This window comes from Lacerta agilis, chromosome 18, assembly GCF_009819535.1.
Source record: "Lacerta agilis isolate rLacAgi1 chromosome 18, rLacAgi1.pri, whole genome shotgun sequence".
NCBI lineage: Eukaryota > Metazoa > Chordata > Lepidosauria > Squamata > Lacertidae > Lacerta > Lacerta agilis.
In genome coordinates, this window is record NC_046329.1 from 7,456,201 (window position 1) to 7,470,514 (window position 14,314).

At 47.5% G+C, this 14,314-nt stretch overlaps 1 protein-coding gene across 1 annotated transcript in view; it reads left to right on the forward strand.

The window, feature by feature from the left end:
* TLE2 (TLE family member 2, transcriptional corepressor) overlaps positions 1–14,314 on the forward strand; it is a 40,681-nt gene that overhangs the window by 15,526 nt on the left and 10,841 nt on the right. The window contains exons 8-13 of the mRNA XM_033136623.1: positions 2,592–2,696; positions 3,240–3,284; positions 6,356–6,496; positions 9,998–10,133; positions 11,570–11,730; positions 13,395–13,471. Of these exons, the coding sequence (XP_032992514.1) occupies positions 2,592–2,696; positions 3,240–3,284; positions 6,356–6,496; positions 9,998–10,133; positions 11,570–11,730; positions 13,395–13,471 (665 nt within the window). The remainder of the gene's footprint in view (positions 1–2,591; positions 2,697–3,239; positions 3,285–6,355; positions 6,497–9,997; positions 10,134–11,569; positions 11,731–13,394; positions 13,472–14,314) is intronic.

The following is a 14,314-nucleotide window of genomic DNA, read 5'->3' on the forward strand; positions in this document are numbered from 1 at the left end:
ACCGCTGCCTAATACATCTGCGTTGATTTCAAAACCCACCTGGTCGCCTACGGCGAGGGGCTCTTCCGCAGGCGACCACGTTATCGATGCTTTTATAATAATAATATTTCCAAAAAAAAACCCCGGAAAGCCCAACGTGGCGGTGTCTACATGTGCAAGAAGGAGAACGGGCTGCATCGCTTCAGAGCACAGGCCGGAGAGATCTTTCCCCCCCCTTCTGAAAAAGGAGAAAGGGGTGTGAACAACCTCTCCCTGCAAGTAGACACCCAGCATGTCAGGGATAAAGGTTCTAGCCGGGCCTGTTCTCTTTATTTTACCCATGCAGGGCAAAGTGGGGGCTGGCAAGTTCCGGCCCGCCGTATATTGCTGGACTCTTGTGTCTTCCAAAGAGGATTAGACAAATTTGAGGTGGAATGGTGGGGGGAGTCTATGGATGGCTGCCAGCTAGGATGATTCTACTCCGCAGTAGGAGCGATCAACGCTTCCAAAATCCATTTGCTGGAAACTGGCAAGAGGGGAGAGTGGCTCTTGTGCTCGGATCCTGCTTGTGGCTCTTTGCTGCAGACGGAGAAAAGGCTCTCTGCTCATGTGCAGAGGCACACTACCTCCTTTATTTACAGGTGAAACTCAAAAAACTAGAATATCGTGGAAAGGTTCATTTCTTTCAGTAATTCAGCTTAAAAGGTGAAACTAATATATGAGATAGACTCACGACATGCAAAGCAAGATATGTCAAGCCTTTATTTGTTATAATTGTGATGATTATGGCGTACAGCTGATGAGAACCCCAAATTAACAATCTCAACTTTGGGGTTTTCATCAGCTGTGCACCAGAATCATCACAATTATAACAAACAAAGGCTTGACATATCTCGCTTTGCGTGTCATGAGTCTATCTCATATATTAAACTCCTGTAGCTAATGAAGACAATTGCTTACATAAATGGACTTTTCCACGATATTCTAATTTTTTCGAGTTTCACCTGTATACATGCATGCTTTAGCTGAGGTCCCTGCATTGCAGGGGGTGGACTAGATGACCCTAGAGGTGGGGGGTCCCTTCCAACTTTACGATTCTGGGCTCTGGAGCAGCGTCTCTGTTCTCCCCTTTGGAGGGCTTGCGTTGAATCAAAACGAAACTGGCCTCCGGATGCTATCTTGGATTAAGGGTAGCCCTTCCCCCCGTTTCCCATGATCCCCTGCAACTCACCGCTCTCGTTATCACCACACGGCGATATTTTTGCTTGGAGGGGGTTGTCTAACTAAATGCCTTTGTTTCTTTGTGTGTCTCCCTCGGTTATCTGAATGCCTTCTTGGCTGGCTTTGCCTGTTCCAGAACATGCTTCGAGTCGGGTAAGCCTTTTTGCGATAGAAACGACTATCTGCTGCCATTTGTGGTTCATTATCTGGGGGACTCAAGCATCATAAAATACATTCTATTACTGGCAACCTCAAGGTTAGACTACTGCAATGCGTTCCACGTAGGGCTGCCCCTGGAGACGGTTCGGAAATTTCAGCCGGTGCAGAATTCAGCGGCCAGGTTGCTCACCGGAGGCTGTGGAGATGCTGGACCAGTCTCTTGCCTCGGTAATGGGCTGGATGAGAGCCAACAGACTGAAGCTCAATCCAGATTAGACTGAGGCTCTGTTAGTGGGGGGTTCCTTAGACCAGATGGCTGGCTCTTGGTGGGGTTACACTTCCTCTGAAGGAGCAGGTCCGTAGCTTTGCAAAGGGAAAAGCCCTGTTTTTTTGAGGATCAGCTTAAAATTTTGCAGCTTTTTTGCAAAGGGAAAAGCCCTGGTTTTTTTGAGGATCAGCTAAAAGTTTTGCAGCTTTTTTTTCAAAGGGAAAAGCCCTGTTTTTTTGAGGATCAGCTAAAAGTTTTGCAGCTTTTTTTGCAAAGGGAAAAGCCCTGTTTTTTTGAGGATCAGCTAAAAGTTTTGCAGCTTTTTTTTGCAAAGGGGGAAAAGCAAAGCTCCTTTTGCAAAGGGGGAAAAGCAAAGAGGAAAAGCTCTGTTTTTATGGGGTTCAACTCACATTTCTGCAGCTTCTAAAGGAAAGGGAGCCGTTTCTACAGTTTCCAGACAGATAATCTAATCAGCCAGCCACATGTTGCTGGGGAAACAAACAACCTCCCTCTGCAGCACATTCAACAAAGGAGGCCGGGGCTGAAAGGGAGCCGGGACTCTTCTCTCTCTCCCGATCTCTTGCTGATCAGCTGCTGAGCGGGGTCCTTTCAACACCCCCTTTTCTCTTTGTAAAATAAAAAGCACGATCCTCTTTTGGCCCCTGGGCAATTCAGCTCCAGGGACCACCATCCGCTCCATAAGACGCACAGATATTTCCCTTTACATTTCAGGAGGAAAAAAGTGCGTCTTATGGAGCGAAAAATGCGGTATTTGCAAAAAATAAAAAAACTACTTTAGGACGACTGCTCGCTAAAACGTGAATGAATTTTCGTGAGGACGGGCAGTCTTTTTGATTCCACTAACGGCCTCTTTCTCTGTCATTCCCCCTCTCGCACCCTGCTCTCTCGGGGACACCCCGTCCCCAATGAATCGTCGCATGTCCCCTCTTCTTCCTCCCCAAAGAGCAACTCTGCCTCTCCTCCCGAGAGCCTGCAAGGCGAGGAGGAGCCGCTGGACAGCGCAGGAGCCAAGCGCAAGCAAGAGGGCAAGGAGGAGGCGAGGCTCTACGTAAGTGTCGCTTCCGGATCCGGCCCCGGTGACCCCACTCTCATTCCTGCCCCCCCCAGGGACCCTGGGAACTCTCATTCCTGCCTCCAATGGGGACCCTGGAAACTCCCATTCCTGCCTCCAATGGGGACCCTGGAAACTCTCATTCCTGCCCCTCCAGGGACCCTGGGAACTTTCATTCCTACCTCCAATGGGGACCCTGGAAACTCTCATTCCTGCCCCTCCAGGGACCCTGGGAACTTTCATTCCTACCTCCAATGGGGACCCTGGAAACTCTCATTCCTGCCTCCAATGGGGACCCTGGAAACTCTCATTCCTGCCCCTCCAGGGACCCTGGGAACTCTCATTCCTGCCCTTGTGTAGACCAATTGCAGTTAATGGCCATGACTAACTCAGGTCTCTTCGTTACGGCGGGTCGACTCTTGAATATAACTTACTCCAGGTTTTTTTGGGGGGGAGCTGGGTTCGAGAGCTGCGCCCAGTGAGGTATTGAGACGCATAAGGACCCTGCCCCTTTCCCCCCCCCCCCCCGTTCTCTTGCAGGAAAGCGACGGGGAGAGAAGCGACTACAATTTGGTCGTGGACGAGGTACGTGGCATCGTGGTTGGCGGAGGCGGGGGCTGCCTTCGGCTTCCGGGTTCGAGAGCCACCCCCCCCCCAGGAGCAGAATTCAATTATGCAAGACGGCAAACACCGGCAGAGCAAATCTGCATAATTCATGCGGGTCGCGGAGTTTATTTCTTCCTCTCTCTCTCTCTCTCCCCACCCCCTTAGCACAGGACTGTGCTTTTAAAAAAAACATATTCATAAAGAATTGAAGCGAGGCAAGACACAAAGTGGGCTGTTTCCTCAAAGGTTGTTTATTTTTGAAATCACTGACGGCTTCCCCCCGCCCAAAGTGGCGTTTATTGCCCGTTTATAAGCTGCGTTGTGTTTTCGATTTACGCCGCAAACTGCCCCTGGCTCTTGCGCTGAGAGAAAAGCAGGACTCGTCTGGGTGTTTGGTTGCGAGTCGCTTTTGGGATAGCTTCAGGCGGTAGAGCCCGAGACTCTTAATCTCAGGTTTGTGGGTTCGAGCCCCACATGGGGTGAATGATTCCTGCATTGCAGGGGGTTGGACTAGATGACCCTCGTGGATCCATCCAATTCCACAAATCTTCACGATACTGTGGTTGCCTTAGGAAACCTAAAGAGACCAACCATTTTTTTAAAAAAATATTTTTAAATTTTTCGGAAATATTTTGACATAACTACAATCCACTGTTTCCCAACAAACAGATGCATTTTGACTTTCCCCACTCCTTTTGCGGTTTCTTATTTTTTAAAATTTGTAACACTGCATCTCCTTGATTACTCCAATTATAAATTACTCCCTAGTTATCTTTTAACATTATTTTTTTTCCTCAAAAATTTATTAAAATTTTCAAAGAAATTAGAAAAAATATACAAAAAATAACTACAAAACAACTACAAACAAACACATGATACATAAGGAAAAAAAAGAAACACAATACAATAAAAATGAAAAACACAGAATTATCAAAATACACTATACTTATTCAAATCTTTCTTAGTGGACCTCCTCACACCCTCTCTTCAGCGTTCATTTCAAATATACTATACTTTTTAACATTAATTTTAACTGTTTCGTTTAAGTTAATCCAGGCTAATGAATTTATATGTGTACAGTAACATTTCGGATAACCCACAAATTTCCCTCGGTCTTTTATAAAGGTCTTCCCCCCCCCCTCTTGGTTCCTTATTGCTCCTGTAAGTTTTGCCATTTCGGCACAGTCCATTAATTGAGTCCGCCATTCCTCCTTGGTTAGTACTGAAACTTCTTCCCATTTCTGAGCATAAATCATATTGGCTGTGGTTGTAGAATACATAAACAGGTTTTTTTTCCGGGTTGTGTGTGTGTCTTTCGGGAACTCTGTACCAACTATCCCTAAAAGAAAAGCTTAAAAAAATATTTTAAACATTTTCTTCTATTCATTACAAATCGTTTCCCAGAAAGTTTTTACAAGGCCACCACATGTGATAAAAAGTACCGTATTTTCTGGATAAGACGACCCCCAACCTTTCCAATTAAAATACAGAGTTTTAGATAGAATCGACCGGAGATTCTCCACCCGGCGTATAAGACGGCCCCCGACTTTTGAGAAGATATTCCTGGATTAAAAAGTAGCCTTATACGCCAGAATATACAGTACCTTCTTTCTCCCTATGTTTCCAGCATACGTTCGATTTTGATCTGCACGTTTTTGCTAACTTGCTAGGTGTCAAATACCGTCTGTGCATCATTTCCTAGGAGTTTTCTTTCGGTGTATAGCGTGCTATGAATTTCATATCTACATTCCACACAGCCATTTCAATATTATATCCTAGATCTTCTTTGGCCATCCCTCATAGCCGAGTAAGATTGACTCCCATAAACACGGTTTTAACAAGGAGTCTGTAAGTGGCTGCGGAGGCCAATTCTGGATCTGCACATCCTTCCACAGTGGGGACATTGGTTTCCGGGCGGGAGTTGATCCCGGAGAGGGTTTGCCAAGCGTGCCTTCCTCTTAGCACGTTTCTCCCTTGTGTCCTGAGTTCGAGTGTCTCCAAAGCCCAAGACACCTTTGGTCAAGGCTGTTCTCCAACTGGAGCGCTCGCAGGCCAGTGTTTCCCAGTTGTCGGTGTTTATACTACATTTTTAAAGATTTGCCTTGAGAGGGTCTTAGAACCTCTTTTGTTGACCACCAGAATTACGCTTCCCATTTTCAAGTTCGGAATAGAGGAGTTGCTTTGGAAGACGATAATCAGGCCTCCGAACCACATGACCCGTCCAACGAAGTTGATGTTGAAGAATCATCGCTTCGACACTGGGGATCTTTGCTTCTTCCCGTACACTGGCATTAGTTCGCCTGTCTTCCTAAGTGATGCGTTAAATGTATCATCGCAGAGACCAAGAAATTTAACGAACTAAGGAACAAACGAACGAAATACAGTGGTACCTCTGGTTACATACTTAATTCGTTCCGGACGTCTGTTCTTAACCTGAAACGGTTCTTAACCTGAAGCGCCACTTTAGCTAATGGGGGCTGCCGCTGTGCCGCCAGAGCACGATTTCTGTTCTTATCCTGAAGCAAAGTTCTTAAGCTGAAGAGTTAGGAAGAGAGCAGAGGGAATTGTAGCAGATCCTTTACATCCCGGTCATCATCTGCTTGACTTACTTCCATCTGGGCGTCGCTACAGGACTTCATATACAAAATCGGCCAGGCACAAGAATAGTTTTTTCCCTTGTGCCATTAAATTGTTAAATTCGTAGTTGTATAGCTTAAGGGGAGGTAAAATATGGGTGGGGTTTCTTTGCTTCTTTGTACTGTGAGAGGAACAGTGTCTGTATGTTTACATTGCAATGTAGCCGAAACAAATTCCAGGTATGTTTGAAAATGTACTTGGCCAATAATAAATTATTCCTATTCCTATTCCTATTTCTGGGTTAGCGGAGTCTGTAACCTGAAGCGTCTGTAACCTGAAGCGTATGTAACCCGAGGTACCACTGTAATGGGGACTGGAATCGACCAGTTTTTATTTTTTATTTTTAAAAAAGGAATTCATTTGAGCACTTCCACACTTCCTTCCTGCAATCCTCGCTCTCTTTTTTCGCACAGGACCCTCCTTCCGAACACGGCAGCCCTGCGTGCTCATCTGCCGCGAAGGCCATCCTGGGACGGAGGGATCTCCCCGGCAGCCCTGCCTCTCTGCCGCCAAGCAGGAGCGACACCCCCCTCAAAGGGAAAGACCAGAGCCCGGTAAGTGGAGCGGGGTGCATATCGCCAGCCAAACCCATCTAGCTGGCTGTTGTCTACCCAGGCTGGCAGCCGCGATCCAGGGGTTCAGACACCCGGGGTCTCTTCCATCTAGGGATGGGCAAATGGGTCGCGGCTCTTTCTCGTTTCCTACCCACCCGCCAATCTCCTCCGTGTTTGCAGAGTTGCAGGTCGCGTCTCCAAAGTACTGATGAAAACCGATCAGCATTTTGATGTGACTCGCTCTGAACATAGGGATTTTTGTGATGCACACATTTCTGGGTACAAAAAAATGTTTTCAGCAGGAGGTTGCGAAGTTGAGGCTTCGAAGTGCATGAGCGAAGCTTGCGGAGATGTTTGAACAACAAAACAACAACAACAACAACAACAACAACAATTTATTACTTATACCCTGCCCTTCCGGCTGGGTTTCCCCAGCCACTCTGGGCAGCCCCCGACAGAATATTGAAAACACAATAAAACATCACACATTAAGAACTTCCCTAAACAGGGCTGCCTTCAGATGTCTTCTAAAAGTCAGATAGCTGTTTATTTCCTTGACATCTGATGGGAGGGCGTTCCACAGGGCGGGCGCCACCACCGAGAAAGCCCTCTGCCTGGTTCCCTGTAACCTCGCTTCTCACAGGGAGGGAACTGCCAGAAGGCCCTCGGAGCTGGACCTCAGTGTCTGGGCAGAACGATGGGGGTGGAGACGCTCCTTCAGGTATACCAGGCTGTTTAGGGCTTTCAAGGTCAGTACCAACACTTTGAATTGTTCTTGGAAATGTCCTGGGAGCCAATGTAGGTCTTTCAGGACCGGTGTTACGTGGTCCCGGCGGCCGCTCCCAGTCACCAGTCTGGCTGCCGCTTTCTGGATTAGTTGCAGTTTCTGGGTCACCTTCAAAGGTAGCACCACGTAGAGCGCATTGCAGTAGTCCAAGCGGGAGATAACCGGAGCATGCACCACTCTGGTGAGACAGTCTGCGGGCAGGGAGGGTCTTATCCTGCATACCAGATGGAGCTGGTAGACATATAAGAAGGTTAAAAAGACTCTGCTAGATCGGAGTTCTGGGTTTTACCACAGTATGGTGTTGGACAGCGAGCTCTGTTCTCCGTGAATAACTGGCTCGTCTAGGCTAGATTACTGCAATTGTGTTATGCGTAGGGCTGCCCCTGAAGACTGTCTGGAAACTTCAGCTGGTGCAGAATTCAGCAGGGGATTTTTGTTTAGGGAAGTTTTTAACCTGTGACATTTTAATGTACTTTAAAATCTGTTGGAGGCCGCCCAGAGCGGCTGGGGGGACCCAGCCAGATGGGCAGGGTACAAATATATTATTATTATTATTATTATTATTATTATTATTATTATTATTATTAAGTAGCCAGGTGGCTCACTGGGGGCAAGGCGGTTTGAGCATATTGCACCGATCCTGGCCCGACTACACCAGCTGCCAATCAGTTTCCCAATTCAAAGCGCTGGTTCGGACCTATAAAGCTCAGGACCGCAATACCCCAACTCCCCATATGAACCAACCCGCACCCTGAGATCATCCTCTGAGCCCCTTTTTCGCGCGCCTCCTCCCTGAGAGGTCCAGAGGGTGGCAGCACGAGAACAGGGCCTTTTCTGTAGTGGCTCCCCGTCTGTGAAATTCTCTCCCCAGAGAGGTTCGCCTGGCGCTTTCATTATTAGGTGCCAGGCAAAAGTGTTCCTTTTTGGTCAGGCCTTCGGCTGATTAATATTCTACAGCCTTTCTTGGGTAGTGGAGTTATTGTTTTGCTTGGTCCATCTAGCTGAGTGGTGCCTGCACTGGCCAAGATGGGACTTTCCAATCTGCGTTTTATATGGAAGGGGTCTCAGGGCATCATCTAGACTGACCCCCCCAAACTCACAACATCACGGACCTATTGGATTTGATCTGCCCACAGTCTGATGCGTGGAGGGGAGGGTTATCGGCGGCTTCTAGCCATGACGGCTACACGCTGCCTCCGTATTGCTTCCGAATCCCAGTTGCCGGAAACCGCAGTTGCTCTTGTGTTCGAATCCTGCCTGTTTGTTTCTCACAAGCATCTGGTCTGCCATTGTGAGAACATGATGCTGGACTAGATGGACTCTTCTTATAGCCACCCAGCCCCAGTATCTAGTTTCCAACTGTGGGCAGCCCACAAAGGGAGAAAGCCATCCCTGCAGGGTTGTTTTTCCGCTCTTGCCACCAGATAGTTATCCGGAGATAGACTGCCTCTGAAGTTGGGTGCTCTACTTAAAAGGGAACTCCTCTCTGCAGGAGCATGCTCACTGTGCCACCTCTGATAACAACAGGTTTTTATTCTGTTCTCCCTTAGGCCCCACCCCCACCCCAAAAAACAAACCCCATCCAAAACTTGTGTCGGTTTTGGTTTGGTTTTTTGTTGTTGTGTTGTTGTTGTTGTTTTGCAATTTTCAGCCCAGCAGATCCGCATCCTCGCCCGAGCCGGACGCCTGGGTTCCATTTTGAGATGTGTCTCCTCCTGCTTCCGAGTAGCGGATCCGCCCCTTCCCCCTTATTCTCCTCTGGGTGTGTGTGTGTGCTTGCCTACCCCCCCCCAAACACCCTCCCTTCCCACCCACACACCCCCAACCAGCCTCCTCCTCAAATGCACAGGGGAGGGGGGCACGTGGCTCCGTTAATTAGTGGCCCACGGGTGGGGGGGGGGCGCTTTGAGATTCCTCAGAGGATTTTAATGTATAATTAATTGCTATTAGCGCCGCCTTGCAGGGAGCGAGGGTCTTGTGGGGGGGCGATTGCGGGGGGGGGGGCTTGACGTACCATCTGGGTTAGACAAGGAGGAGAGGGTCCCAAACAGAGGTCATTGAAGTGGTGATAATTCTTTTTTGTGGAGGGTTTTTTTCGCCCTCCTCTTTCTTTCTGTCTGGCTGGCACTTTCCTTGGGGTGTGTGTGTGTGTGTGTGTGTGTTTGTGTGTGTGTGTTTAAAACACACAGTGCGACCGAGGGAGGGGGGGAGAGAGAGATAGAAAGAGAGAGAGAGAGAGAAAGAGAGAGCAAATCCTATTGATCTCCCCGAAACCTGCCAAGATCTCTGGATTGAAACATCAGCGCAGGAGGAGGACGACGACAGCAGCTCGAAGGATGGAAGACGGCATTGATCCTTCTGTCAAATCCCCAAGGCTTCATCTGGCAACCTGCCCCCCCCTCCCCAGACAGGCAGGAGGGAGGGCAGGTCCCCCCCCCAAAAAAATGCACACTGGGTGAGTGGCTGACCTCAATCGGATTAGCACAGTCTCCGCTCCATGAATAACGACAGCCCTGCTGTGCGGGCGAAAAGGCTTTTCCTACCTGCCCTCCCCACCCCCCCCCAAAAAAACCCAGAAGGAGGCTTATTTTAAATATAAAAATAAAAAAATAAAATATGAACCGGTGCTTTAGGACAAGTTCGCGACGTGTGTTTAAAAAAGCGCCTCGTTCCTTAAAAACGGGCACCCTCTTTTTTTTCCTTCCCCCCCACAGAATGACGACAACCCTGCCACCTGCAAATCCGCCAGCCTCTCTCCCCCCCACGATTCCCTAACCCCTGGCCTCGGCCCCAGCTGTGCCCCTCAACTCCAACAGGTCTCCTCTAAGCCACCCACCACAGATGCCATCAGTAAGTCATTTCTGCAATTCTTTTTTTATTTAAAATTATACTTTATTGAAAATTTCCAACGGAGTGAAAACAAGGTGGAGAGAAGTCTCCCAGGCCCTGGTCGGGCGCTGTAGCCCAGACATCGGCCCACGAGCCGCCCGAAAACCGCGCCGGAAATCGTGTCTGCGCATATCTGTGGCGCCTGGGAAACCCACTTGGGCAGGAACGCAGAGAGTTGTTTGGTTTGGAATACAGTGGTATTCCTTACTTCTCAAACGCCTTGGTTCCCAAACGCCAAAAACCCGGAAGTAAGTGTTCCGGTTTTTCCGAACGTTTTTCGGAAGCCGAACGTCCGGTGCGGCTGCCGGCTATTTTTTCCGGGGCGCCTGCACCAATCAGAAGCCGCGCCTTGGTTTTCGAACATTTCGGAAGTCAAACGGACTTCCGGAAGGGATTAAGTTTGGCTCTTCTGTTTTTGCTATTTTGTGTTTTTTGTTTCTGAGGATTTTTCGGTTAATTGGTTTTTGTGGCTGTGTGGAACAACAGTTCAGCTGATCGATTGATTGTGTGGCACGGACAATGACAATAAATAAATCTATCTATCTATCTATCTAAATGAATAAAAGCCCCCCCCCTCCAAACAATGACTGTCATCAGAGCAAGTAAGGGGTGGGGGAATTAATTTCAATTTTCATCATCTACAATACAATATTTATTTTATAGTACAGTACATTGATGATGGCTTTCATTTTATGGATCAATGGTCTTGTTAGAGAGTAAAAATCATGTTAAATTGTTGTTTTAGGGGTTGTTTTTAAAAGTCTGGAACGGATTGATCTGTTTTGCATTACTTTCTATGGGAAAGCGCACCTCGGTTGTGGAACGCTTTGGTTTAAGTTTGAGACTGGATTAAAGTGGTACCTTGGAAACAGTTTGCGTTAATTTCACACCCGTATTCACACGCATCTGCTTCTCCTTTGCGAGTTTGCCCCAGAAGCCTGTTTTGCATATAAATAAAACGGCAGACGCGGGTGGCGCTGTGGGTTAAACCACAGAGCCTAGGGCTTGCCGATCAGAAGGTCGGCGGTTCGAATCCCCGCAATGATGGGGTGAGCTCCCGTCGCTCGGTCCCTCCTCCTGCCAACCTAGCAGTTTGAAAGCACGTCAAAAGTGCAAGTAGATAAATAGGTACCACTCCGGCGGGAAGGTAAACGGCGTTTCCGTGCGCTACTCTGGTTCGCCAGAAGCGGCTTAGCCATGCTGGACACATGACCCGGAAGCTGTACGCCGGCTCCCTCGGCCAGTAAAGCGAGATGAGTGCCGCACCCCAGAGTCGTCCGCGACTGGACCTAATGGTCAGGGGTTCCTTTTAACTTTACCTTTAAAACGGCAGCATAATGTGATCTATTTGGCTTTATGGAGTCTCCTCCCCACCCCAATCTTTCTTTTCTCCCTAGCCCTCCGGAGCCCCCTGAGCATGGCCAGTTCCTACGCCTCGTCCTTCGGGCTGATGCCCCAAGCCACACTCAACGGCGATCTCACCGCTCCGCGATCGTACGTCAGCATACACCTCTCTCCGCAAATTAGCGGGACGGTTCTGTACGGACGTTCCCCCATGGTAAGCTGAGAGGCTGTTTTTAACCCCTGCAAGTAAATATACAGAAAGATTGCAGGGGATTGGACCAGTGCCGGATTAACGTATAAGCTAAACAAGCTATAGTTTAGGGCCCTACTCTCTTGGGGGGGCCCCAAAAAAATTAAACGAGAAACGTGTTTGCATTATTAAGTTTATGAATAAAAAATCATTTTAAGTTAGAGCTTAATAATTATTTCACTATTATTGGGGTGATATGATAGCCATGTTCAAATATATAAAAGGATGTCATATAGAGGAGGGAGGGAGGTTGTTTTCTGCTGCTCCAGAGAAGCGGACACGGAGCAATGGATTCAAACTACAAGAAAGAAGATTCCACCTAAACATTAGGAAGAACTTCCTGACAGTGAGAGCTGTTCGGCAGTGGGATTTGCTGCCAAGGAGTGTGGTGGAGTCTCCTTCTTTGGAGGTCTTTAAGCGGAGGCTTGACAGCCATCTGTCAGGAATGCTTTGATGGTGTTTCCTGCTTGGCAGGGGGTTGGACTGGATGGCCCTTGGGGTCTCTTCCAACTCGATGATTCTATGATTATACGTCTTCTTAATTGTATTTCAGTTCAACAATTACTTTGATAATATACATATTTTGTTATGTGAAAATGGCTTTAGATGCCTGTTAGGTCTATAAATTACAAGATACAGGTGAAATTTGAAAAATTAAGATATCGTGGAAAGTTTCATTTCTTTCAGTAATTCAACTTAAAAGGCGAAACTAATATATGAGATAGACTCCTGACATGCAAAGCGAGATATGTGTCAAGCCTTTGTTTGTTATAATTGTGATGATTATGGCGTACAGCTGATGAGAACCCCAAATTAACAATCTCAACTTGGGGGTTTTCATCAGCTGTACGCCAGAATCATCACAATTATAACAAGCAAAGGCTTGACATATCTCGCTTTGCATGTCACGAGTCTATCTCATATATTAAACTCCAGTAGCTAATGAAAACAATTGCTTACCTAAATGGACTTTTCCACGATATTCTAATTTTTCGAGTTTCACCTGTATGCTTATTATTTGAGAATACTGGGTTGTTACGCACCCCATTTTTGAGCTGGAGACCCGCATTGTGAGCTTCAGCAACAGATCAAGTTCGAAAAGGGCATTTTGATCCACTGATTATTCTGGCAGGTTTACACTAAAATGCAAACAGGGCAATTCCCAGCCACCCACCCACCCCTTTTTAAAAAAAATCAAGACTCTGGTCCTCATGGTTTGAACAAAGTCTAATCAAAACAGGAATATTATTCCTCTACAAAATTTAATATTCTGCTTGTTTGTTTGTTTCTAAACAAACGCTTCAAAGCTTTTTACAGAAAAAGATGAAACGGTAAGAAAAACCAACGATGACAATTTAGCGTTAAAACGAGAGGTGAGAAGCAGATTGGAGCTTGTGCCAGTTTCCTAAACTTGTGTGACCAAGAATTTAAGCCGGCGTCAGAAAGAGTGCAGTGAGGGAAGCCTCTCAAGTGGCAGGGAGTTCCAAAGGGCAGGCGCTGATCTCTGCTGTTCTTTAGCCGCAGATCCCAAAAGGTTGGGCCCGGGTTTGTGGTTCCAAGCGGGTGCTCTAACCACTCGGCAACAACCTCTCCCTGTTGACAGCGCCTCTTCTTGATTCCGCCTGCAGGTAGCCTTTGAATCTCACCCCCACTTAAGAGCGTCGACCGCCTCGTCTTCCCTGCCTTCCGTTCCGGGTGGCAAACCGTAAGTAACAGGCCGGCCTGTGCCCCTATGGGGAGAGGGTTCTTCATTGGGGCTGAAATTGAGCAGGCTGAGCCTCGAAGCGAAGGAACGACGACAATAAACCGGGTCTAAAAATCTCCCCCTTTTGCATTCCCATGTCTGAGCCTCTGAGCTAACGGACGTTGACAATAATAAATCAAGAATTTCCGTCTCCTGCTTTTGCATCCCCCCTGCTTTCTTCGGAAGATCATTGGGCGCTGCCGGCTTTGAAAAGCAAACTGTTTAGCCTTAGATGAATACCGAATTTTTTCGCTGCATAAGACACACTTTTTTCCTCCTAGAAAGTAAGGGGAAATATCTGTGCGTCTTATGGAGCGGATGGTGGTCCCTGGAGCTGAATTGCCCAGGGGTCAAAAGAGGATCATGCTTTTTATTTTACAAAGAGAAAAGGGGGTGTTGAAAGGACCCCGCTCAGCAGCTGATCAGCAAGAGATCGGGAGAGAGATAAGAGTCCCCGCTCCCTTTCAGCCCCGCCCTCCATTGTTGAATGTGCTGCAGAGGGAGGTTGTTTGTTTCCCCAGTGACATGGGACTGGCTGATTAGATTATCTGTCTGGAAACTGTAGAAAAGGCTCCCTTTCCTTCAGAAGCTGCAGAAATGTGAGTTGAACCCCATAAAAACAGGGCTTTCCCTCTTTGCTTTTCCCCCTTTGCAAAAAAAAGCTGCAAAACTTTTAGCTGGTCCTGAAAAAACCAGGGCTTTTCCCTTTGCAAAAAAGCTGCAAAACTTTTAGCTGATCCTCAAAAAAACAGGGCTTTTCCCTTTGCAAAAAAAGCTGCAAAACTTTTAGCTGGTCCTGAAAAA